At 43.1% G+C, this 26,714-nt stretch overlaps 2 protein-coding genes across 3 annotated transcripts in view; both read left to right on the forward strand.

Moving 5' to 3' along the window:
* LOC311583001 (mitochondrial adenyl nucleotide antiporter SLC25A24-like) overlaps window positions 1–7,126 on the forward strand; it is a 47,402-nt gene extending 40,276 nt beyond the window's left edge. The window contains exons 7-10 of one of the 2 annotated variants that reach the window (XM_084756350.1): window positions 1,847–1,954; window positions 2,811–2,978; window positions 3,750–3,897; window positions 6,846–7,126. In XM_084756350.1, the coding sequence (XP_084612476.1) occupies window positions 1,847–1,954; window positions 2,811–2,978; window positions 3,750–3,897; window positions 6,846–7,021 (600 nt within the window). In that variant the 3' untranslated portion in view covers window positions 7,022–7,126. Of the gene's footprint in view, window positions 1–1,846; window positions 1,955–2,810; window positions 2,979–3,714; window positions 3,898–6,845 lie in introns of those variants that run through there. The other variant, XM_084756351.1, reaches the window with a different exon arrangement.
* Window positions 7,127–14,682: 7,556 nt separating this feature from the next.
* LOC311583757 (mitochondrial adenyl nucleotide antiporter SLC25A24) overlaps window positions 14,683–26,714 on the forward strand; it is a 35,683-nt gene continuing 23,651 nt past the window's right edge. The window contains exons 1-2 of the mRNA XM_084757598.1: window positions 14,683–15,161; window positions 26,147–26,273. Of these exons, the coding sequence (XP_084613724.1) occupies window positions 14,979–15,161; window positions 26,147–26,273 (310 nt within the window). The 5' untranslated portion in view covers window positions 14,683–14,978. The remainder of the gene's footprint in view (window positions 15,162–26,146; window positions 26,274–26,714) is intronic.

Consider the following 26,714-nt stretch of genomic DNA (forward strand, 5'->3'; position numbering starts at 1 on the left):
AAGCTGCTGTGTTGACTTTTCTGCTGTGATGGGCTGTGCCCTGGAACAGTGGGCAGAATAAACTTTCTCCACTCAGTTGCTTCTTGGACAGCAACAGAAATTAATTGAGAACAAATAGCAGTTAAATTCCAGCATGAGTGGAGAGCAGACCACTCAGGCCAGATGTTAGCCGAGGAGATGAGTTCCTTCTGTGCCTCTATGAATTCCCCCCCCCCCCCCAGAGTTTTAATAACAAATGAATGTCAAACTGTGTCCAGTGCCTTTTCTCTTTAGGTGACAATGTATTTTCGTGATATATGTGAGTATGCTAACCCTTTGTTTTTGACAAATATATTCCATCCTAGTACGCGATCTTTCAACTGTGCTACTAAATTTGGTTTGCTAGTGTTTTATTGAGGATTTTTTTTCATATATATTCACTTGGGATACTGGCCTCTTGTTTGGTTTTGTTATGTGTTTGTCTTGGAATCCGTGTGGTGCTGGCCTCCTAAAGTGAATTTAGGAGTGTTCTTTCCATTAAAAAAAAAAAAAGATTTGAGAAAGAATGACATCAGTTCTTTAAATTAAAGCCATCTGACCATTGGTTTCCTTTGTTTGGAGATTTTTGATTAATGATTCTATCTCCTTATTTGTTATTGATCTGTTCAGGTTTTCTGTTTCTTCATAACTCAGGTAGTGATACTGCCTTTTTTTGGGTAAATGTTATGTAGTTTATTAACACATAGTTTTTCATACTAGTACCTTATAATAATTTTTACTTCTGTGATACCAATTGTAATATTGCTTTTTCATTTCTAATTTTAGTCTTTTAAAGCCTTTTTCAGCCCCCATTTTTAAAAAAATTGAGGTGCAATTTTGCTATCTTTTGAAGGCTGCCTCAGTCTCCCAGTAACTGGGATTATAGGCACACCCCACTGGGTTTAGGGTTAATGGCACTGATCTTTAGCAGCTTTTCCATGTGTTCCCCTTTTTCTGGACAGTCTGCAGATTTTCTAAATCATTCCACTCTGCTCACCCCACTCCAGTTCTTATGGCTGATCTGGCTGAAAGCAGCCAACCATGCTACAGGCTGAACGCTTTAGAATTTTCTCCGCCAAGTAAACCATTCTGTCACCTTTGATGTCTGACCTGCAAAATCCCAGGACACAAACCACACGCATCCTAATGGCTTTACATATGTATACATGCCTTGCCTGCATGCATGTATATGTACGGTGTGTGCGCTTACTGCCTGCAGAGGTCAGAAGAGAGTGCTAGATCCTGTAGAACTGGAGTTAAGAATGGTTGTAAGCCTTCAAGTGGGTGCTGGGAACTGAACCCATGACTTCTGCAAGAACAGTAAGCTCTTAACCACTGAACCATAGGTCAGAGGGGTGGCCTGTAGGCTAATTCCCAATAAAGTCCTCATAAGCTTTACTGTCCTGATCTTCCTTACTATACTCCATGTGACAAAAGAGCCTGTCATGTTAAGTTTCTAATTATCTAGTCAGCAAACACACTGCTGTTCATGTGTAAAGCAGTGTGCTAAAAGGATACAAATACAACCACAACCTTCATGTATGTTGTTTGCACGCCCCTATGATGTAACACTTTCATGAATAGACTTAAGCAATTTAACACTGCTATTGAATTATTCCACAGGGAAAAAAAATAGAAGAAAAAGCTGAATAGAGAGCTCTAGCTTATCTACTACATAGAAACTAAAATTTAGTATTGTGTTAGAGTATGCTAATATTCAGCACCGGCTACATATTTTAATAGGTTTTATACTATTAGCTAATGTTATAAAGCTTGAAAGAAATATGCTTCAGTAATACTATATATTTCAATATTTTTATTTATACAGTATAAGAAATTACTTAGCTTCGGTGATGCTAATTTAGGAGTTCTTCAAAGATTTATAGCTGGTTCCATGGCTGGTGCAACTTCCCAAACCTTTATTTACCCCATGGAGGTATGTCTTATTACAGCATTTTGATTAAAATCATGCTATTAGTGCAACTAACAATCAGAAGTGATTTCCAGTTCATTATAACTTTGAAAGATTTGACTCTTGTATAAAGTGTCAGCCTCAATAGCCTTTATTGTTAAGATAAATGGTATTGTCTACAGACTAAGAAAATACATTCATTTATTTAGCCACTCGTTAGGCAAATATGGGTTGTGTGGATGCTAGGCGGAAGGTACTTTGCTAGGTGTCATGTAAGATCCAAGGAAGAGTCAGATGGGGTTTTGATCACGTATTTGATAGCATAAGAAGGGAAAATTAAACATCTATAGCAGTATTGATGATCCAAAATTGAAAAAAGCCAATGGGCTAGAAGATAGCTTACTATATAGCACTATAGAAACTCGAAGGGGAGAATATCTTTTATTTTTAGTTAAGAATTTAATAAAAGACATGACTAGAATGTGCGCATGATCGTGGCGCAGGCTTTGAACATGAGGATTATAAAGGCATTTTAGATGAAAATAACCGGTTGAACAATGGAAAGGAAGCTTTAGTAGGTAGACATTTAATTTTAGACTATTTTTGTTTGTTTTGGGTGTTTTATTGTTGATTTTTGTGTTTGCTTTTTTGAGATAGTGTCTCATTCTGTAGCTCACATTGGCCTGGAAGTCACTGTTCATCCGGGCTGGCATCGGGCTTATGGCAGTCCCCTTGTTCTGGTCTTGCGAGTGTTGAGACTCCAGGCATAAGCCACTAGGGATGCTATAATTTGTAAACATGGTAAAACAGACCTTGCTAGATTACTACATGAGTTAGGTGAATCTAACTAATACATCTTTATTACACTCTTTCACACCAGGTGATAAAGACCAGGCTGATTTTAGCTAAAACTGGAGAGTATTCTGGGATTATTGATTGCAGCAGGCAGCTTCTGCGGACAGAGGGTATTCAGGCCTTCTGCAAAGGCTACGTTCCCAACCTGATGGGCATCATACCATATGCAGGCTTAGACCTCGCCATCTTCGAGGTGAGCTCGTTCTCAAAGTACGACGTTACCTGTTATATTCGAAAATGGGACACAAGATTTTTATTCTGAAATATAGATATGGCTTTGCTTACGATCAGGACTGAAACAGTATTTTTATTTGTCTTTTTCTTAGACATCTGGTAATCTAGTAATTTTTTTATAACTCGCTTTTTGGCAGTGATAGTTCTAGACATAACTTCTGATGAGGCAGTGGTTCTCAGCCCTGGGTGTGCGTCAGATGCCCCTGCTTGCGGATTTTTAAAAGAATCGACTCCTTGGCCACATCCTGAGGTGTCCGTCCTAATTTAGTTGTCCCAGGAAGGGCCTGGGTTCAGATTTCCTTACTACCCAGTAGAATCTGATGCACAGGTAAGATTGAGAAAGTGGAACTATTCTCATGTGGTTGTGAAGGTTAGAATCTCGGGAAGGGATAAACGTGGGCTAGGGATGAAAACCAGCATGGAAGGAAACGCCTGATGGTGCAGCGCAGCAGGCCGGAGCACAGGCGTTTCATGGGCGTGCCCATTTATCGGTCTCAGGACAGGTTTGATGTTGGCATAAAAACGGTGCTGGCGTTAATTTCTGTGAGAATATCCAGAGGTTTTGCTCTGGTCTTTAAAGTCAAAACAATAAAAGGAAAACAAAAAAGGCAGAGGCAGGCAAAAGCCACATAAGAATCATAGACATGCAAACACAGACTGCGGAGCTCTCAGGTGCTACACTTTATTTTACTTAGAGCTGCAAGACCAAAGGTCCTTTCTTCTCTACCAGCTTCTGAAGAATTACTGGCTAGAACACCACGCAGGAAACTCCGTGAACCCCGGGATGGCGATTGTGCTGGGCTGTGGAACCCTGTCTCACATTTGTGGCCAGTTAGCCAGTTTCCCCCTGAATGTTCTTAGAACTCGCATGCAGGCAGGTGAGTTATTATTATTATTATTATTATTAAATTTTAGTTTGATGAAGTCATCACTAAGGTAAGAAATATGTTTTAAATAAGCAGGAACTGATTTTTTAAAGGCAGCAAACCAATAGAACTGATAAACAAAGGAAAAGCTAACCAATATAAAGGACTAGATCTGAATTTATTATTATTATTTTCAAGACTTATTTATTGTATTTCATATGTATGAGTATGTTGCTTGTATCTACATATACTACATACATGTAGTTCCTGAAGAGGCCAGAAGAGGGCATTAGATCCCCAGGAACTGGAGTCATAGATGGTCATGTGCCTCCATATGGGTGCTGGGAACTGAACCTGCGTCCTCTGGACAAGCAGCAAGTGCTCTTAACCACTGAGCCATCTCTCCTGGAACCTTTTATAAGCTTCAGTTTTCTTTTTCCTCCAAAGGTCTGTCTGGAGCCCTCTTTATGGAGATCTTAATTAGGAAGTACCATGCAGAACAATAGAAAAGATTTGTTTTCTTTAAACCAAAGGCTAATCCACAGAGACATATTACTCCTGGTTTTGCTGTTCCTGTTGTAAGCGTCTTCGGGACTCAATAAAATTCAGTTTGCTCAGGGAGGGGGTAGTAAACAGTATCTGTTTTGCTTTTCTTGGTGAAATGTTAGAGATTTAGATTTTAGTATTTTTAAAATCACTTCTCAAAGAGGAAAAATGTGACACAATGCTATAATCCTGAGTAAGTTAATATGCTTCTACTTTTTCTTTCTCACTCTCTCAGTTAGGCTTTGGGTCCGATTTATATCACACTTGGGATGGAGACTTTCTTTACCCAGTAGCACTCATGCCTTCTATTAAACTGCCCTTCAGCCTCACTTCCAAATGCCTCCGTGAAGTGTCTCATGAAAGACTTACAGGTTATTCAAGGCAACTCTCTGCAGTGATGGGAATCATTTATATCTGTACTGCCTGGTGTAGGAGCTACCCAGTATATGTGGCTGTCAGGCATTTGAAAGGTACTAATATGACTGAAGAATGGAAATTTTATTACATTTAAGTAGCCACATGCATAGTCACTACTTCTGGTGGTTTGAATAAAATGGCCTTCATAGGCCCATAGGGAGTGGCACTGTTAGGAGGCATGGCTTTGTTGGAGGCAGCGTGTCACTGTCTCTTCCTGCTGCCTATGGATTCAGATGTAGAACTTTCAGCTACCTCTCCAGCACCATGCCTGCCTGCATCTACCGTGCTTCCTACCATGAGCACAATAGACTAAACCTCTGAACTGTAAGCCAGCCCCAGTTAAACGTTTTCCTTTGTAAGAGTTGCTGTGGTCATGGCATCTCACAGCAGTAGAAACCCTAAGACAGAAGTTGGTATCAGGAGTGGGGTATTGCTGTGATTGGCCTGACCATGCTTTTGCTTGGAGGAATGTGCGCTTTGGGACTTTGGATTAGAAAAGGAGTTGAATACTTTAAGTGGGCCTTCATGGGCCACATGCTAGTAGGAGCATGGAAGACAGTTGTGTTGATGTTGATTTGAACTGTGGGAGCCTAACTCAAAAGGTTTTAGAGGAGAAGAATGTTAGTATGTGACCTAGAGACTATTGTGGTACTTTGGTGAATAATGTGGCTGCTTTCTGACTTTGTCCAAAAAATCTGCCTGAGGCTAAAGTGAAGAGCTTTGCATTAATTGCATTTGCAGAGAGATGATTCAAAATAGCCTAGTGTGGATGCTGTCATGTGGCTATTGGTGGCCATGCTTATGCAGATCTGTAATGAACAGGAGCAGGCTGACCAGGGAAAAGTTACAAAAATGTACACTTTGAGGAGAAAATGGGCACCAGGAAGCAGAATGGAGTTAGGTCCTGTGTTCAAGGAGATAAACAAGTGAAAAGAAGTGCTGATGTCTACTGGAGTAAAGGGGGTGGTGACATCAGAGCAAGATCTCACCTACTTAAGCTTTCAACTGTGAAAAAGCCTTAAAGAAAAGCTTAGAGCCAGATGTGGTGTTGTACGCCTTTAATCCCAGGACACTGGAGGCGGAGGCAAGCAGATCTCTTGAGTTTGGGGCCAGCCTGATCTATAGATGGAGTTTCAGGGCAGCCAAGTTTAGGTAGTGAAGGAAACTATGGAAAACAGAAAGCTGGTGAAGATGAGCGTGAGCATAGGACCATGCTGCAGCCCCAGCAAGCAGCAGGACTTGGTAGTTTCAGCCACATGGTTCTGGCTTTAGAGTCAAGGATATAAGAAACGGGTTATAAAATCTCCCTTTATGACCAATGAAAGCCACTGAGGTTGGGGGTATGCCAAGGCTGCCCCTGCATGAAGGCCCAGAGAGGCCACTGTGTGGAGCTATAAAAGGAAAGCCTGGGCTGCCTTGGAGACCCCAAAATATTAGATGCCAGAGTTGTGGGATACCTGCCAATGAAAGCTGCTAACAGGAGGAGGAGAAAATGTGTGTTGAAGTTAATAAAGATGAAAGGAGTTAGAGATCTGAGGAGCATTTGGACTTCAGACATGGACATGCAGTGTTTGGAGTTTGCCCAGCTGGTTTTCAGTCTTGCTTTGGTCCAGTATTTCCTCACTCTGCTCGCTTTTGGAATTGTAATGAATATCCTGTGCCATTATACATTGGAAGTACGTGATGCCTTTTTATTTTGATTTTATAAGGGATTACAGTTGAGAGATTGCATGAATCTCTGCAGAGACTTTGAACTTTGGACTTTTCAACAAGCTTGAGGCTGTTACAGACTTATGGGGACTTTTGAAGTTGTACTAAATGACTTTTGCATTGTGATACGGCTACAAGCCTATGGGACCAGGGAGTGGAATGAGCCGCATTCACAGGATACTCCTAATAGGATTTTGGTTTCTATAACTTCTCATTATCTTTGGACTAGATGAATATGTAAGTATTAAATACTGAGTTACACTGTTTTTTTTTTTTTAATTTTATAGCCATGCAGGAAAATGAAAGAATACCTATGGTGCGGCTCATTCAGGAAATATACACTAAAGAAGGAAAGAGGGCATTTTTCAGGGGTCTCACCCCTAGTGTCATCAAGCTGCTTCCTGCAGTGGGCATTGGCTGTGTGGCTCACGAACAAATAAAAGTGCTTTTTGGATTAACCTAGAAGTGGAATATCAAACTGCCATCATTGTCATAACCACTAAGGTATAAGATAATACCTGGCTTGTAAGATGATCTTACTTTTTTCCTAAAGAGAAAGAAATGTCAACTAATTGTAAAATTACTTTACTTTTGTTTATTATAAAATATAAAAATTAAACAATAGTATCGATAAAGTTATTTAATAATTTCAAACCCTTTATTATCCACAGGTTTTTTATTTTACATTTTGTTTTCTTGTCCTTAATCTTAAAACTAGGTTTTGATTGGGTGTTAATATATCATACAATGACATTAGAAAATATTTGGTAAGCTATGCAAGAGTTTTTGTTAGAACTTCTCTTTTTAAGTTAGGCTTGAAAACGTTTTACACGGCAAAGCAAAAATCATTGCCTTTCACTTTGATGTTATAGTTAATCTCTTCAGCAAAATAGGCAACCCACTTCATAATTCTAGAGTGTTATGGATCGGGTAAGGTGGTTGGTTTGCCATGCATTTCCCCTTCCAGTCCTGTGTGCCCTTCAGTTCTGCACATCTGATCCCCTTCACCCTGATCTTTCTAGACCTCTTTGTAGCCAGGAGCTGCCTCCCTTGCCTTGCCTGGGGGACTTCCTGTAAACACACTTTCCACAAAGCCTGGAATGATTTGCTCAGGGCAGCAGCTTCTCTTTCCTGCCACTGTGAGAAAGGTTGGCTAACATTTCTTAATTGTTTCCATCTGTATCCTCAGGAGTAGCTACTCATTTCAGCGCTCTCAGGTAATCTGCTTGAAACTAGTTGCTGGGACTGGAGGTGGGGCAGCTGTCTCCTCCTCGGGGGAGGGGAGACCTAAGTGTGTGACTCAGAGCAGAGTATCCCGGAAGTGCCTCTTGTGAGTCATTGCTTTTTATTTGCAGTGTGAAATGGGAGCGTCAGGAGTCATGAAATTGACTGAGCGATCATGCGTTCGTGTTACAATACGCTAACTATTGTCAGGGCTCTGTTAATAGCCACTATCAATTATACAAAATGAGCAGTTACACTGTGTCATTTTCATACATTATACTGTGCACTTTGATCACATTCAACAGTAAACTCTGGTTAGAAAGTAAACAAAGGACTTGGATAGACATTTCTTCGAAGAGAATATACAAATGACACAGACAATCAAAGGAAAGCTGCTTTGGCGTTCCTTACCACAAGGAAAGCAAATTAAAACTTAAATGAAATCTCATTTTGTGCCATTGTGATAGCTCTTAGTAACCTGGAAAACAGCCGGTGCTGGTGAGGATGTGGAGAAACTGGAACCCTGTGCATTGTAGCTGGAGCCCAGAGCAGCCGCGGTGGAGAACAGTTCCTCGGTGGAGCTCATAAAATGAAAAGCCGAGTGATTGTATGATCCAGAAGCTTATACTATTTCAAAAACAATTCAAAGCAGGGTCTCAAGGAGCTACGTGCTCATCTTGGCTCATATCAGCATGGCTTGCAGTCACCCAAATGTGCAAGCCGCTCGGAAGCCCATCTACAGGTGAATAAACCGTGGCATATGCGTGCAGCAGAATGCGATTTCTCCTTTGAAAGAAGATCCAGATACATATTACAATATGGATGCACCTGGAAGATATTACGCTAAGCGAAACAACTAGTTCCAAAGGCTAAACACCATATGTCCACCTTGTGAGGTGCCCTGAGTGATTAGGCTCGTGGGGGGTGGGGGGCAGGTGGAGCTGTGGGTGCCGGTGAGGGAGAGGCGGTGGCAACTGGGGTTACAGATTGTTGTAAACTGCCATGTGGGCGCTGGGTAGCAAACCCAGGTCCTCCAGAAGAGCAGCCCATGCTCTTAACTGCCAAGTCACATCTCTAGCCCCTACCCCAAATTTCTTATGAGAAACGATTTTTGTTTTTTTGTCTCCCTGGACTAGAAGATGTGCTCCATGGATACAGGAGTTTCCTTTTTTTTTTTTTTTTTTTTTTGTTATCTCCTATTTGGAGGTCTTTGGGTGGTGCGTGTCAGGCATTCAGTGACTGTTCAGTAGGCGAATGAGCCACGTGCATGGGAAGGAACATCTGTTTAAATTTCTATTTGGTCGAGGTCAAGGGTTAGTTATACCACCCCTTGTTAGCAGTCTTTTTTCAACCCCGGTTATAGCCCTTTCTTCTTAGAACATTGAATATTATTACAATATAGTACACAGCTCTAAGATGATCCAGGGAAGTAGTTTATAGAAAATATTTAATGTTATTGTAGTTTCCCTCCCACCTTCTGTGTGTTCCTGTGAGTGTTCACATGAGTGGGTGTGCATGTGGAGGCCAGAGGGTGACATTAGGTATCTATCTGCCTTAATCTCCCCTTATTTAAATTGTATTAGATTTTGGTGTGTGTGTGTGTGTGTGTGTGTGTGTGTGTGTGTGTGTGTGTGTGTGTACCAAGTCATGTGTATGGAGGTACACAGGATTAACATGGGGTATCTTTACTTGCTGAGCCCTCTCTGTGACCCTCAACTTTAGTTTTTGAGACAGGGTCTCTCAGAAACTTGGAGCTTGCCTATTCAGGCAAGATCGGTTGGGAGCAAGCCCCTGTCTTAGCCTTTACAGCACTGGGATTATAGGTGTGTCCTGCCCTGTCCAGTTTTTTTTTTTTTTTTTTTTTTTTTTAAGATGTGGGTGCTGGGGGATTGAACTCAGGTCTTCTTGCTTACAGGGCAAACACTTTACTGACTGAGACAGTGTCCAAGCTCTCCCCACCCCTAATCCTGTATTGCATTATAACATAATGTGTCATTAATTTACCTTCTAAAGCGATGAACTTTCCTAGGAGCTCTTCAGTGGCTTTTACTATTTATCACTGTCCTGTGCTGTAATAAAACTCCAGCTGAGAGTGTTGCTCTTTTCCAGCCTGAGGTGACTTCTATCATCTAGGCTATTAAACAAAACTGATGAAGGTCATGGTTGCAGCGTACCACCTAAGCAGAGTTAAGAATGCCACTCCTATACACTTGGTGGTGTTTCTGTGTTTGTAAAGAGAAAAGCAGCCAAGCTTTGTCATATGTAGGTATCTTAAAGAGAATGATTTATAATTGCCAAATTTGAAAACTGTGTGAACTTTTCAGTAGAATATATACACACATACATACATATGTGTGTGTATGTTCTGTAGGTAAGAAAATATCAATTATCATGTGTCCATTGTGTGCATCATGTCTTGCCTTCAATCCTTGTGTGAAATATTTCCAACGTAAAATAAAGAAATGTATTTGGGAAGTTTAGTTTATCCTTCATGGCTGATAGAAGATTCATGAAGAAACCAATGCTGAATTAATCTCACCTGTGATGATATTAGGTGAAGGATGGTCACGTGATGCACCCTCAGCGAGACATTTTCTTTACCCTAATAGACTTCTGGTGTGTGTAGAGCAACCTCTGCCTTCACCCACTCCCCTCTTCACGCTAGCTTCCTAGACAAATTCCATTTCCCCATCTCTGATGCCAGCAACATCACAGGAGACTGTGGATGAGAGAGAGAGAGCGCAGGCAGGTGAGTTCTCTGCTGTAACCTTATTCCTGGCCATCAAACTGAGCACCAGTGACAGAGTTTCTTCCTTCTATTATCAGCTGGATGGCTTTTACTATACTGCTGACCTCATCAAAGCATTATATGAACTATGGGTTGTTTTTGTTCTGGTCACAAGGAGCTGGTTTTACTTAGTTTGCTCCTGTGAAGGAAAATGGGTCACAGGTCAGCCCATCTGAAGGAGGGGAATGTTTTTGTTGTTGTTTCTTTCTTTCTTTTTTTTTCTCCAAGGAATATTGGGGCTTTGTTCACTTCAAAAGCTAATTTGCAAACTATGCTAGCCTAGGCAGCACAGAAAAGAAGCGGCTCATGTATGTTTACTCACAAATTCCAGCCCAGCTGCCTACTCTCCAGACCACATCCTTGGAGGCCACAGGCTAAACTTGTCACTTCCGTCTTCTTCACCAAGATCATTGTTTCAGCCGTCCCTCGACTCTTCTTTATCCTTACACGTCTGAAAATTACAGACTGCAGTATTCTGTTCTGGCTTACCTACTGTTTCCTCAGGATTGTGCTTAGGTCGGGCATTGGTTTTGGAGCTACCCACTCGGGCCAGTCAGGCACCCTGCTCAACCACCTTTGGTTCCTGCTACACAGCTTGGCCCACTCAGACCCTCCGGATGGCTTTTAACTTATAAGGGAGACAGGAAAGAAAAAAGAAGGGAGGGGGGAGGAAAGAGGGAAGTAAAAAAGGAAGCATGAAGGGTTAGAGCTGGAGAGAGGAAGTATAGAGGAAGAGGGGCTCCTGATGTTTTATATATAAACAAATATACAATACAATATTGATCAAATGTCTATGATTACTATTAATAAAAAGAGTCAATACCATAAATACATAGTTTTCAGGACATTTTTTTTTTTGAGATGGAGCCATTGCACTGATTCTCCTGAGGTTTGCCTAAGAGCAGGCGCTGCCTCTCTGTCCTTCGTTTTCTGCATCCACCCACCTTCCCACCAATGTGGATGCTCATCTCTTTATTTGAACATTAATTTTTACTGCGAAGTTGAAATGATTGTGGTAGGTATGAGGGATGCAAAACCAATATTCATATTTTATTTCTTAGTTTAAAATATTTTAATATTCACACAGATATAGTGTGTTTTTGAACACATCCAGCCCCATTCCCTCTTCTCTGATTTCTCTTTTATATCCTCACCACGTTTCCCTCCTGATGTCGTCATGTGTTTCAAGAATAATTTAATACACACAGAATTCACTCCCTGTTGACACACATATGGAAACATTGAAGTCTTAACACAGAGTTTTAAATTTAAAAAGTGCTGAGGCCTGATTGTAAAGCCAATTATAACTCTGATATTTAAAACAAGTACAATTGTTGTAAAATGTGAAGTATTCACATGATGCAGAAACGACGGTGATTTCAGTAATTTAGTGCTATGTTTTTACAATTGAGAATCATTTGCGTTTATTTTGGGGTTGGGATGGGTTGGTAGATAGTCTGGGAAAGAGACAGAGTACACCCTTTTAACCTGGAATTCTGACTCCTTAATGACTTAGGGAATATGATAGAATTTCCAATTAGCTTAATGTGATATGAATGAGGCTAAACTTGAAACGATTATTTCCTACTACACTGCCAGGACATCCAGGCTCTTGTTTTACTGCATGATAAAGTCACCTTTGCTGTGATGCACACAGTTTTACAGTGAAGCTGTTCTCTACATGGCCTACTTAGTGATCATCAGACTTGAAAGAGCATTAATGGTGAGGAGTTTGGAACGGAAGTGATCCTTGTGCAGAGCCTGATGACTTGTCCTAATTAGCACAGGGCAATTAGCTACATGTCCTCTGCTCAAACCGTGAGACTCTGGCTATTCAGGCAGATCCTCTACCACTCCAAGGGATCCAAAGTAGGTGCTGAAGTCTTAAAGGGCCAGAATCGATGAGGACATGAAAGTCTGCTGTTGCCATGGGAATAAAGGTCATTCATTGGAAGGCCAGGAGTCTTTTAAAGCAAACTTGGCTGAAAGCTAGACTTTTTCGCCCCTGATCACAGAAATGAATCAAGCAAAACCAAGTATGAGCCCAGGGGTGTGTGTGTGCCTTTGTGGGCACCCTTGGCCTGTGGGCCTTACCAACGGACACGGGAAGGGAAGCCCCTTCATGGCGATGTCTGAGATCCGTGAACATTTTTCTTCTCCCGTGCAGAAGTCGGCTCCGACTGTGATCTGTGTGTTAGTCATCCTTCATCGTCATAGCAAATACTGGAGATGATAACCAGTTTATAAGCAGGGAAAGGGGCACCTGGGCCCGAGGTCTCAGAGGTTCCAGGCCATGATGATATGGCCTCACTGCTTGTAGGCCACTGCTGGGGGGTGCTAACCAAACCTCTCACCTCATGGCTGGGACGCAAGACACAGAGACTAGGGTTCTACAGGCCCCATTGGACAGTTCTCCCCCAGGGGCCTGCAGGCCTCACAGAAGGGCCCCACCTCTAAAAGTCTCTACCCTTTTCCATAGTGCTAAGCTGAAGATCAAAGCTTTAACATATGGACCATTCTGGGGCAGCCAGATCCAAGCTACAGCAATCTGTATGCTGTTTCTCAACCCACTGAACATTTCTTTTTGTAAAACAGTGAAACGGAATCCCCAGATGATTAGAAGATAGCCCTAAGCTTTTATTAGATTCACCAGAAAAAAATGCTGATAGACGGCTGAGTCATCCCAGAGTCTCACTTGCCTCATGGCACACATATCCGTGGGTCCAGCTTCAGTGGGATTCCTATGCAGGAGGACTGGGCAGAGCTGCTCTTTCTTCCTGAGAGGTTCTCAGCACTGACTCGGCAGGCTGATGGCTCCCAGTATTTATTGATAGCAACATTTACAGTTTAAACACTCCACAGACTTATATTTGATTTTCACAGGACTTGTTTAAGAATTCTTTATTGCACTGGGCTCATGTTTAAGGTGATTTTAAGGTCTGCTTTATTAAGAGCCTTTACACAAAACAAAATTAACCCATGTGAGTTTATGATGAGCATACATGTGTAACCACCGTCATAATCAAGATCTAGGACAGTTCCATCACCCCACGCCTATGCTGCCCTTTGCCCTTTAGTATTAGCAACCACCCGAAACAAAACAAAACAATCCTCCTACTTCTTGCAGCTCCTGGTCTGTCTCTGTATAGCTTTGCTCTTTCCAGAATGTCCTACCACGTGATTACTTTTCAGTGCCTGAGAGGCACCTTCTTGTGCGCACAGCACAGGTGGTTCAGGAGCTCCCTCCACTGAGGCACCTTTCAGGTGTTTGTGGGTTGGCAAGCGTCCTCTTTCAAGATCAGCAGATCTCCAGAGAGGGCCTTAGAAGCCATTTCCGGGAGAGATAGCAAGGACTAAGTGATGTCTGAGAGCTTTTCCTGAGGAAGGGCTAATTCCTAAGACTACAACGTGGAGGCAATGGAAGCACAGAAACTGGTTGCAGGACTTTTTTTTTTTTTTAAATTATTATTGCAGGCAGTCCTTGTCTACAGATCTATACACAGTATGTTCTAAATGGTAGGGAAGGAGGTGGATTCAAGGTCCCAGCCCGTGGCTTTTGAAGAAACAAGTGGTTTTAGATTCTGTTTTAAATACGCGAAAACAACAGGATATAAACACAGTTTGTGTGAAGCAGCAGTGGCTGAACAGAGAATATTCCAGAGAAGGACATCCCACTTGATGTTCATAGTCTCATCTTACTGATGAAAGGCGAGCTATGTCTTTAGAATCATACAGCGGAAGGGTCGGGTCTCTGTAGATGCAGTATTTCTCCCGTTATTCCAGAAACTGGCTCACCTGAACTATAAATGGCAAACCTCAGGACCACAAGGTCTTGAGGGGAAGGAGCTGAAGTTTCTCTGGGTGCTGTGGGACGGTACCCACTGTGCTCAGTCTCCCCTCCTTTCTCCAAGGCTTCCTGGTTGACCAATGGTCTTTTCTGAAAAAAGCCCCTAGCAGTTCCCCCTCTGCTACTTTTGGCCTGAGAGCCTTTTCCTCCTTTGACTCGCCCCTTCCAGGTACCCACCCCCGGCTGCTGTTCTGGCGAATACAAACAGCAGTTCTCCAAGTCCTTGAGGTTGAGCAAGCTGCCCCGTTTGTGGCGGCGATGCGGGGCTTCCGACAGAGTAGAAAGCCTCCCAGGGTTCCTAACACCCCATCCCACCTGCCTGCACTTTGTTCTGGAGGCTGGAGGCAGGCCCAGCCACCACCAGCCCAGGCCTGAGCCAGCTCCGCCCGGAGCAGCAGCTGGGCAGCCACACCCAGTGCCGAGCTCGATTCTTGTGCTCCAGAAGCCTCGCCCCCCTTGACGAAGTTCCCGAGGCTCTGTGGCCACCGCCCCATCCCGCCAGGCCTCACCACCCGGATCGCGCGCCGCCAGCTCCGAGCCCTCAGTGACTTTCCCGGGACCATGTTGCGCTGGCTGCGGGCCTTCGTGCTGCCCACCGCCGCCTGCCAGGAAGCGGAGCGGCCCACGCGCTACGAGACGCTCTTCCGGGCGCTGGACCGCAATGGGGACGGCGTGGTGGACATCAAAGAGCTGCAGCAGGGGCTGCAGAGCCTGGGCATCCCACTGGGCCAGGACGCCGAGGAGGTAGGTCGCTGCGGGGTGCTGGGGCGGCTGCAGGCGCCTCGGAGACACAGCCAGGTCCCGGGAGGGCGGTGGCCTGAGGCCAGGCAAGAAGGAGGCGAACTATGCCTGCTAGCCCGCTGGAAGAGCCCCAGAGAGTTGGATCTGGAAGGCGGCGGTTGTTTTTCCAGATAAGTTAGTGTTGCACACTTAAACCTGTCAGCATTTTGTTTCTGAGAGCACCTCTGGTTCTTGGTTCTTCACCTGTCCGGTCCTTTGCAAACTTTGCCTGGTTGTCCTGCTGTCAGACTTCAGTGAGTCCCAGGTTCTGTGAGGGAGACACTTTGTGTCTCCTCGAAACAGTGAGTTTATTGTTTCAAAAACGGGTTAAAATCAGCCTTGCTCACAGCTGCTGGTTGAGGTAGAAAGGCCACATTCCGTTTTGATGTCATTCTAAGTTAGTGGCCCTGAGTGTACACATTGATCTGAAGCGCGGACCTGTTGCAAAGCGATTGTACTTTCTCTGAGTCATGTAAATTGTGCCCCTGACATCCAGGCCCCTTGGCTGGGTGGAGACACTGGATCTGGAACTTGTCCAGCCCACTGCCATAGGAGAGGACACTGACTTTCCTATCTTAAGAAGAACGTGCTTGAGTTACTGCTGGGGGCCACCAACTGTTCTGTACCTATATTTAAAACTCCTCTTTCAGTCATTCAGTGTCAATGTCAATAATAGAGGCCTCTTTACTGTATCCTCTTAGTAAATTACAACTTTTTGGGGGAAGCTATCCATTTTGCCCAAGGTATTATTATATATAACTTTACAGAACTTCTGTGCCTGCATGCAGGGTCCCCTTTTCATTCCCGATCTCAGTTCTTTCCCCTTCTTCGCTCTGGCCATAGGTTTGCCTATTTAACACACTTTCCGAGGGAACCTTTCGCTGAGTTTGTCTGCTCGACTTGCTCTGGGCTGACACATTTCCTCCCATTTCTTGAATCAAAGGCCTGCCTTGCTAATTTTTGAGTGATAACATCTCTTTAACAGCTCCTGTGGCTGCATCTCACAAGTAAGTTGTGGGTTGTTTTTAATTATGTTAAGTGTGCTTTAAATTTCTCAATACGTTTTTGTTCTTTGGAAATACGAATAAGGCAGACAAAGCATCTGGTGCATGCCTGCAACCCAGAACTCTGCTGCTGAGGCTGGAGAACCCCAGAACTCTGCCGCTGAGGCTAGGGAACCCCAGAACTCTGCCGCTGAGGCTGCAGAACCCCAGAACTCTGCCGCTGAGGCTGCAGAACCCCAGAACTCTGCTGCTGAGGCTACGGAACCCCAGAACTCTGCCGCTGAGGCTGCAGAACCCCAGAACTCTGCCGCTGAGGCTACGGAACCCCAGAACTCTGCCGCGGAGGCTGGGGAACCCTAGAACTCTGCCGCTGAGGCTGAAAAACTGCCACAAGGTATGGGGTCAGCATGGGCTCTGTCCTTCCCTCACCTAAGTCAAACTGGAGCGAACTGAAAAAAAAAAAAAAAAACAAAAACAAAAAACAAACAAACAGCCACAGCCAAACCTCAAGACCCCCAACCCCACAATCCACAGTAGCACCTCCTCCAGAAACACACCCCCAGCATCACTCACCCCGCCCCCCAGCAAGTCAGGGCCAGGGTCTATAGTTTATAAAAAGCTTATTACATATAAAATAAATTATGTAAAAACCTGTATGTAAACAATATAGGACAGGGCAGCTCATGTTTATCACTAAGAAGTGTATATATTTTGTATTTTGTTCACACACACACACACACACACACACACACACACACACACATATATATACATAATTTTGTTTGGATATGTAGTCACTACTGGTGTGCATGGCTGGCATGGTCAACTATTCCCAGCATTAATATATTCTTATGTAGAAAGTTAGTAATGCTTATTCTTCATGATACAAGATTTTCTACTTTTTTTCTTTACAACATTTTGTAGTTATTTAGCTTAGGAAGCTGAATGAGTACACACCATTTTTATAATTAAGGGAAAGTTATTATTTTCTTTGGCTGTCATCTCGTCTGTGGTGCATCTTCCTAGACCACCTTCCAGGGATGCGCTGACAATGTGCTGCTCCCATGTTAGCATGTTACAATTCACCAGTGCTCTCCCTTATGTAATTCCTGGGCTCTCCAATAAGGCCAGCTCCTGGGATGGACGATTCTGCCTCACTCACTGGATCCAAGTGATACCAAAGGATGTATGCTGACTTTTAATAAGTAAAAATTATGTGTGTGTGTGTGTGTGTGTGTGTGTGTGTGTGTGCGCGCGCGCGCGTGTGGGAGTCATCGCACATGTGTGGCAGTCAGACAGCCTTTTAACTACAGTTTCTCTTTCAGGGTCCAGGACTTCACTAGCACTGGGTAGTTAGCTACCAATTAGAGAGCTGTTGGTTACCACCAAGGCATGCATGTGTGCCACTACTGCACCCTCAGGGTTATTGAGTCACTCTGGTCATTATTGTGGCTCACAGGTGTTGGATTGTTTGTTGCCCCTCCTTTGGAACTTTGCGTGGAATCTTCTGGTACAGTGAAACATCCTCAAGAGTGGAGGATTTCAGGACAGCTCCAGCTCAGGGGCCTCTGGGCTCTGTTTCTTCAGCAATAAGGACTTACCTTCCACCCGTTTGTAGGCAACCAAGGACAATAACAGTAGGCTGTATATTTTGGGAGTGTTTTGGACAGCACTTGTCAACAACTCAAAAGGAGGCTTCTCATGTCTGGTTTGGTGGTCTTTGGTTCTTGGAGGGAGCATTGGCTTCCCAGAAGAGAAAATTTCATTAAAACTGTAAGTGTACACAGAATTGCATGTGTTAAGAGTTGTTTTTAAGTAAATAGTTAGTAATAGGATTCTTTATGACTTTTCCAAACATGCTTACTCTTATTTTTACTCTCTTCCCTCTTCTGTGTTTACCTCCTCCTCCTCCCTAAAGAGCACCCTGCCACTCCCCCTGCTACATCACTAGTACCTGATGTTCCCCTCTCTATGTTCCCCAATGACCCTGTCCTGGCAATGATACTCTGTTGGCTTCTGTTGTTACTCCAGGCTTTGTACTCATATCTAAAGATTTGGAAGCAGGAGCCCCCGGTGAGAGATGCATGGATGCCTGTCTTTCTGGGTCTGTGTTACCTCACCCGGCATGATTGCTTCTAGTTCCGTCTGTTTACTTGCAAAATCCGTGATTTCATTTCTCCTTACAGATGAACAGTATTCCATCATGTGCATGTACCACATTTTCATTATCTTAGGATGGAGATTATGAAGTCTGAGGATTACACATATCAGCTGAGCTGTATGTTTCTTTGAAGAAACTTGGTTTTCACTACATTCCATGCTGACTGACAGTCTGTGCATTTTCAGTCTCATCTGTTTAGGATACCAGTTTTTATAAATGTTCCCATCCTGAAAGATACATTCCTTTAGCCTCCTTTACTTTTTTTTTTTTTTGTTATTGTTGTTCTGTTCAGTGGACCAGCATAGAGCCTCACACACAGTCTACTGATACTAATGCTAATCTCATGCAAAGTTACTCACAGACATACCCAGAAATGTTTTTATTGGCTGCCTGGGTATCCTTTTTATATTACTCAAATTGGCACATAAAGTCCACCATTGTATCTGGGAAACTGGAGCCAATAAAATAATTCAATTTGATGATTCAGCCAAGAGTTATTGACCAAGGCATAGTCAAGCGCTGGTATATTGCCAAGGACTGAGGAGATGGGATGTTTGAGAACACAGGAGTGGGAACTAAGGATGGCTCCAAAGTTCCAAGGTAATAATTTGTCCCTAAGACAGGTATTTACCTTGAGGGGAATCCCTGTAGGTTTTCACCTAATTTTTACCTTTTCCTCATATTCCCAAAATTTTTAGAATTATTTTTAGAATAAATTTAGCACATAGAAGGGACAAAATGTCTAGGTATGTGTTTTAGAGTTTATAGTATTTCTTAATTTATTTATTATATGTGTGCACATGCTTGTATATTATGGTACATACATGGAGAGCGGAGGACAACATGTAGGGGTCAGGCCTCTCTCTGGGATTGAGCTCACGTTGTTAGGATTGGTGGCAAGCACCTTTCTCTGCAGTACCATCTTTCTGGTTCCAGTTTCTTAACACTTTGGATACAACAAATATCTGATCGGAATGCAGAAATTAGGCACAAAGGGCACAGTAAGTAATCATTGGTAGGCATCCCAGAATTACTGGGGTGGGGGTGGGGGCGGGGAAGAGGAAAGACTTTATGGCAGGCAATCCTGTGACAAAATTAAGAGCCAGCTTGATGTGAAATTGCTGTGCAACATTTCTTTTTTGATGCTACGACTTCTGTTTCTCTTTTTAAACTATATTCTTTGACATTTTCATGCATGGATGCAATGCATCTTCATCATAGCTGCCTACACTCCCTCTATTCAACTACCCTTTGTCCTCTCCTCAATATATTTCCCTGTCAGCTTCCAGTCCTCTCTTAATTAATTAATAAATGCAGTCCATATGTGAGTGGGTGTGGGGTCATCCACTGGCCTGGGCGACTGCCCAGTGGCCACCCCGAAAAGACCAAAGTCATGGCCAAGGTTATGAGGAAAGCCAACTGATAACACTTGCAAGGTTGATGGGGAAGAACAGACCACAGGGTTGATGGTATCACGTCATACTATGCAAGCATTTAATCAAATGTCGGTTTTCATCTTTGGAAGTTGCCCCCATTCATTGTCTGCTCGTTGATTTTGTATGTTTTCACCGTATGATACACAGCAAGGGTTTCAGGGATACAATGAAGGCTCCTCTTGGCCTTGTTTACTGCACCTCCAATTTAATGAACATTGTCTTACACCGTTCAATAGCATCGGCCTAATAAAAATCTTTGCATGGTTTGGGAGGAATTTTCTAATCATTTCCACTTTATATCTGAAGCTAAAGGAACTAAGTAACTTGTCCAGGACCCTGACTCTAGCCACTGGTAAAAGCGTTTGAGCGCTGTTCTAACTGATTCCATAGCCCATAATATACCATAACTAGCTAATGTATTACAGGCAGTGATCCATGTTTCACAGTGAACTTCTCTCACCTTTTGACATTTTCATAAGTCTAATCAGTGCCGTCTACTTCACTGTTAAAAGGTAAGGTTTTTGAACTCAGAGTCGAAAAGGGAGGCTAAGCAGAATCTTATAGAATATTGTTTTTGGAAGCTTATTTATCTATATGTGTAATAACTACAAAGTGACTATAAATAAATAATTCTGAATCGGTTAGGGTAAAAGAGAGGAGACACTTCATACAACAGTCATAGTATTTATCAGGAAGAATGGGAGGACTTGGAGGCAGGAAAATAAAATAAAGAGATAAATGCACTTGTAATGAAGTCAAGGGACACAGGCTGCTGGGAATTTGCAAAGGGAAGTGACAAAGCCCATGAGAAGCCCGTACTAGACTTATAAAGGACTCTCCTTTTTAGTTTTCCTCTTTCAGAAATTTTATTTCTATGAAGAAAAGACAATATTAGATTTTAGAATATAAACCGGAAGGAAACACAAAAGATACTGATTTTGTATGTTAGAACATTTGATGAGAGTGTTGGTAGAATTCTCTTGGTTTCCTTGTGTCATCACCCCCCAGCCATGATGTCTTAAAATAATGCATCTCTATTATAAAGCATCAGACAGTTGAAATATTAATGGAGTCTAGAGATGAAGCTCAGTAGGCCAACATTTGCAGTGTGTGTGTGTGTGTGTGTGTGTGTGTGTGTGTGTGTGTATGCGCGCGCGTGCGAAGGCTTGGGCTAGATCCTTAGCACCAGAAAAGGGCGGGGATAGCAACACCACATTGCCATTGTTTAAAGAGGCACTTTAATGATCTCAATGGGGCAAAAACCTGGAAAATTCAGAACAAAGCAATAAACTGCCAAAGTGCTGGTTTTGCATTTGATTCTATTCCATCTGTGATTATGAAAATATAAAGTGTGCTTTTTAAAAGAGAAAATTGAAATATTGTAGAAGATATATTCTAGCTGATCCTTGAGATCAGTTTACCCCATTCCTGATATTGAGGCCCAAGATGGTTGCCATGTAGTACATGTTATAGCACCATTTTAGTATGTGTGCATGTGTGCACGCTTCTGCATATGTATACGGAGGCCAGAGGTCAGCGTCAGCTATCTTCCTCTGTTGCCCTTTATTTTATCTTTTGAGATAGGGCTCTAGCCGAGCCTGCAGCTCATCAGTTGACTACACTGCCCTGGCGGTGAGATGCTGGAATCCTCCTGTTTCTCTTGTTCCCGCGCTGGGATTACAGAGGTGTGCCATCATGCCCAGCTTTTGATGTGGTGTTGGGGATCCAAACATAGATCCTCATATTTCTACAGCAAGCACTGAGCCATGCATCCTTTCACATATTTTAAAGGTGTCTTTACGTACACCACTCACATGCACTTTTATGAAAAGCTCTATGAGGCGTCTTCACACGGTAGAAGAGGCAAGTGAGATCTATTGTCTTACAAGGGCACTAACCCCATTCCTGAGGGCTCCACCCTTATGAACTCCTGACTTATGACAGCCCTACTTCCGGATGCCGTTGCATAGGGGATTAGCAGGTTAATATCCCATGAAAGCTGAGTGATATATACATTTTGTCCATATCGTGATCTTCTCAGCCTCAAAGGTCCCATGCTCCTATGGATCTAAGTGTCTCCTAAGAAAGTCACAGTGACACAGTAACACAGTGAAATTATGACAAACAACTCACTCTTAAAATTGCCTGGAACTTCTCAAACTAACTGAGCACATTAATTAAATCTCTAGCATTGAACCAGAGTTCAGGGACACTTTATTCTCCCCAGCTCCACTCCCCTTCTCTCTTCTATATACTTAAAGACTGTTGCCACAAAAATAAATATGATCCAAAGAAAGACCCCTGAAATGTAAGTTCACCCATGTGTGTGTGTGTATGTGTGTATGTGTGTGTGTGTACTCCCCTTCCTTGTTTTTCCTTGCTTTACTTGCAAGTCCAAATTCTGGAAATAGAGGACACAGTGCTGCCTCAGTCTTCCAACCCTGAGCATCTGAACAGACAGACTTTCTCCTAGACTCCTCGACTTTCCCTTCATAATGCAACGCTGTGCAGCCTCATGACTGCCTGTCAAAACATTAAATTTCAGATCATCCACCTCCAGGGTCCTGTGACTATTATTTTATCAGAGTATTTCAGATAATACCCAAATATGGTGACTATCTTTTAAATTTTTCTAGTATAGCTTTTGACTTAAAAACAAAACAAAAAGCCAGAGAGAAGATGCAGAAGGAGAGATGGGTGAGGGCAGAACAGAATACCATGACATTAAATGTGGAAAAGATTAGAAATTTATGGGAAATGAATAGTGACAAAACACTGTCCCCTGTTCCTCATACCACCATGGCTTACAACCATCTGTAACACCAGTTCCAGGTGCCCTGGTGCCCTTTACTGGTCCCCTCCAGCACACCATGGCTGACATGCACATAAGTAACCTGCAGGCAACACACTCATTCACACAAAATAAAAACATCTACATCAAAATAAAAACACTCTCTTGAGGTATAATTCACTCATGATTGGGCACAAAACATTTTGTGAAACAGTCTTAACATGTTAACCCCTGGCTCAACAGCTCTTGGGAAAGTGTCTGTTGCGCAGTTGACAGCAGTACCTAGTCGGGCTGTGGTGCAACCTCCTCCTTGATGAGGTCTGTCTAGGATATGTGATGGTCTTTGTCCTGCTCTCAGCACTCAGTGTGATGAGAGGTGTACAGCCAAAGCCAACAGAGAATGGCCGAATTAAAATTTCCCTTTGGATTTTAATAGCCAATTAAAATAGTTGTTCATTTGCTTTTGAGTAAAGGTCTCACTGTGCTTTAGTGCAGGTTGGCCTAGCACTCAGGATCCTTCTCGTTGAGCCTCAGCTGTTAGTGTGTGCCGTCTCACTGGGCAGTATTCAACTTTTCTTTTTCATTTTTTTTGAGAGGGAGGTTTCAAGACAGGGTTTCTCTGTCTTAGCCTTGGTTGTCCTGGAACTCACTTTGTAGACCAGGCTGGTCTTGAACTCAGGGAGATCCACCTGCCTCTGCCTCCCAAGTGCTGGGATTAAAGGTGTGTGCCACCACCATAAATGTATTCAGTTTGAAAAGTAAGCTATATAAAAGCAGGAAGTTTTTTTTGTTGTTGTTGAGAAATTGCACTTACATACTTTCACAGGAGCAAGATGAGGGGCCACACATACATGAATAGGGGGTTCAGGAGTCCCCATGGCACTGGAGGGTGAGAATTAAAAAACCCAGCAGATACTAATACTAGTATTTCCTGCCTTCTTATTGGAGTCCAGCTGTCTTAACTTCCGGTCATTTGGGGATTCTCTTCTAGATGCCTCTCAACAGGTGCCCGGAGTGAGCATTTTGCCCTCAGAGCAATAGATATTGGGTGAAAAGAAAAGATATCAAACAAACAAACAACCACCACCAAAACAAAGAAACAAATAAACAACAACAACAACAAGCAAAACCGAGGTGGGAGGTGGAGATGGAGGGAACACAGAAGAGAAAACGTCCACACGGGCTATTTTTTTTATGACAGCCACTCTGTGAGCATCACCCAGAAAAAAAAAGGCATTTCTGGGCAGGCGCAACCTGCCTTTTGACTAAAAATGGTTGGCTTAGACCCGGCCTGAAGCACATCGATGTTTTAACACATTCCTTCCCCAGCACCACAGGAGAAAACAGTAACAAGGCACAAAATCTTCCAAAAGTGGTCCGAAGACCTCTACTACTGTAAGCAGATTACAGAGAAGTAGCCCAGTGCCGCTCTACGCTCACATTTTTTCAAAACAAAGACAAGACAAAACCCAACCCCCCCTTTTAGATGGCGGGAAGCTGGGGGAGCGGGGCGTGGCTGGCTCTGTCTTGGCTCCTGTTAATCCTGCTGACATGTGGGCTGAACCCCTCTCTCCCTGGTTCCTGTGGCCCTGCACGAGCTGAGCCCCCTGCGTTCCCAGAACCTTTAGAGTTAGCGCTCTCTCCTTGGGGCGCAGTAAACTCCTGCCGGTGCTTTGCCTTTGGCCTCTCTCCCTCTAATCCCAGCACGGAGGATGTGGAGGCAAGAAGATTAGAAGCTCAAGGTCTTCCTCACAACTAATATCCTCGAGAATATTTCTCACCTTTCTTTGTGGCTATAATTAAACGTCCGACTTCCGATTGTTTTTGCTGTTGGCTAGAGTTTTCTGCTTTGGAAGTTGCCTGAGCTTTTGAAACCTCAAAGCCCCACTCTCAGTGACACACCTCCAAGATGGCCACATCTCCTAATCCTTCTCAAACAAACCGTGGTACCAAGCTTTCAAATATATGAGCCCGTGGGGCCCGTTCTCCTTCAAACCTCCACAGCGTGTGGGCCCAAGATGTGCGTTTAGAAGACTGGACCATTTCCTTCGGCGGTGTCTGTGGGCTCAGTGGTAGTTGGGATCGATTGCGTTTTGTTTGTGCTTTTAAGAGGGTACCGTTAGTAAGCGCCATCCTTACCCTATTAGCTGTGTAGACGTTTGGAGTCTTTATTTTAAGCTTCCACCTGTTTGTTGACCAGCTGTCTTTAAAGCTGATTCCTTATGCCAAGACTGCATTGCGGGTTCTTTGTCTTTTGCTGTGGTTGGAAGAAATGCTTCTCAGAGGTGTTCCTTTTAATGGCTTGGCACTCCGCCGGTTGGTCTATTGGGACGTGGTGGTGGAACTCCTGAGAGGTAGGAATTTGCAGAGTTGGAAATCTTCCATATGGAGGTGGATGTTGGGATCCTGGTCCCTTTTCTTTCAAAATACAGTGTGTATTTGATTCTTTGACACTAGTTGGCCTGTTGGAAGGAATCCTGGATTTTTGCCATAGACAGTTCAAGTTCCTTTATAACATTTTAATTTTCTTATAAATCTTTCTGGCAAAAGGTATGAGGCTTTACATACCCACTGATTATGGATGAGGGCTCACTTACCAAAACCAAGGGGGAGTCAATCTCCAGGGCTCTGCACATGGTATGGGCTATAAGAACTCTTGGGTTTTTTCCTCACGTAAAACAGTTCTGATGTGTGGGTTCTCATATATCTGTAGCAGAAATTTCGTTCATAATTGAGTTCATATGAGAATTCAATTAGTTTTTTTAAAATAGAAATTTACATTGTATAGTGTGAGGTACAGAAGATAACTTTTTATTATGAAAAAGATGTCTTAAGCGAAAATTTTGCTATGTTATTCCATAAATAGGAGAGACTGGGTATTCAAACAGACAATGATCAGACCATAAATAAAAATAGACATTGACTTGGTACCTACAGCCAGAAAGCCTAGTCCTTACAAGTCGCAGGCTTAGAGGAAGATGGTTGATGCTTCTATGACAAGCTACAATGTTACACTCTTTCTCTTGCAAAAAAATCCCCTCCCCAAGTGGCCCGGCCTTGATTAATCAAGACTCCTTGTATTTACCCCGATAGCTCTCCTAGTTTTTGTCTCCACTTTCAATTTCGGATTCATTAAAGCCAGCTCTGCCTCGCCATAAAATCATACCGGATTCTCTGTTCCTGGCCAGCCAGCCTGTGCCCCACCCCTTTTCCACCACAAAGCTCCCTTGCTCTGCCCATCTTTGCATCTGCAGCAGAACTTAGATGAAGATGGCAGCATGCTCACAAGAAACGAGCCCTGTTTTCGTCTTTATTTCTCTAAGTGTTCAGTTGGCACCATCCACTGCTTGTGAAACTCTGGGAATCTTTGCTTAGCCACAGGAAAGGCTGCAGGACTATGCCAGAATGCATGGGAATACATTCGGCCCAAACTGTGGTAGTAGTTTAGTCTGAAAGAAAAGCAGCCAGTCTGGTTGAGGCCTACACACAATTAGTTCCGTGCCCCAGCCCATGCTAACAATAAAAATTTCTAATTGTTTTTTTTTCTTTTTCTGTAGAAAATTTTTACTACTGGTGATGTCAACAAAGATGGGAAGCTGGATTTTGAAGAATTTATGAAATACCTGAAAGACCACGAGAAGAAAATGAAATTAGCATTTAAGAGTTTGGACAAGAATAATGACGGTGTGTCCTATTATCAGTTCTCATGAAAAGCTATCTTTATGCTTCCAAGTCTAAGATAATACATAGTTAATCTTTCTAGCTGATTGCTATTTCTGTTTTTTATACTTATTTTATTTATGTGAATGAGAGTTCATATTTTATCCATTTTAAAATAGTTATTATTTTATTTTATGGTTTAGAGGGTCTCCTTTTGCCCAGGATGGCTCTTACTTGCCATGTTGCTGGAGAAGATCTTTTGGTCCTCCTGTTTGCAGCTCCTGAGTGCTGGGACTACAAGCATGGGCTAGCATACCCACTTTTTCCCCATGTGCATTGGTGTTTTGTGCATGTATTTCTGTGTGAGGGTATCAGATCCCTGGAAATGGAGTTACAGACAGGAAGCTGCTTTGTGGGTGCTGGGAGTTGAACCCAGGACCTCTAGAAGAGCAACCAGTGCTCTTA

Source organism: Acomys minous (assembly GCF_964271855.1).
Source record: "Acomys minous genome assembly, chromosome: 14".
NCBI classification, from domain to species: Eukaryota; Metazoa; Chordata; class Mammalia; order Rodentia; family Muridae; genus Acomys; species Acomys minous.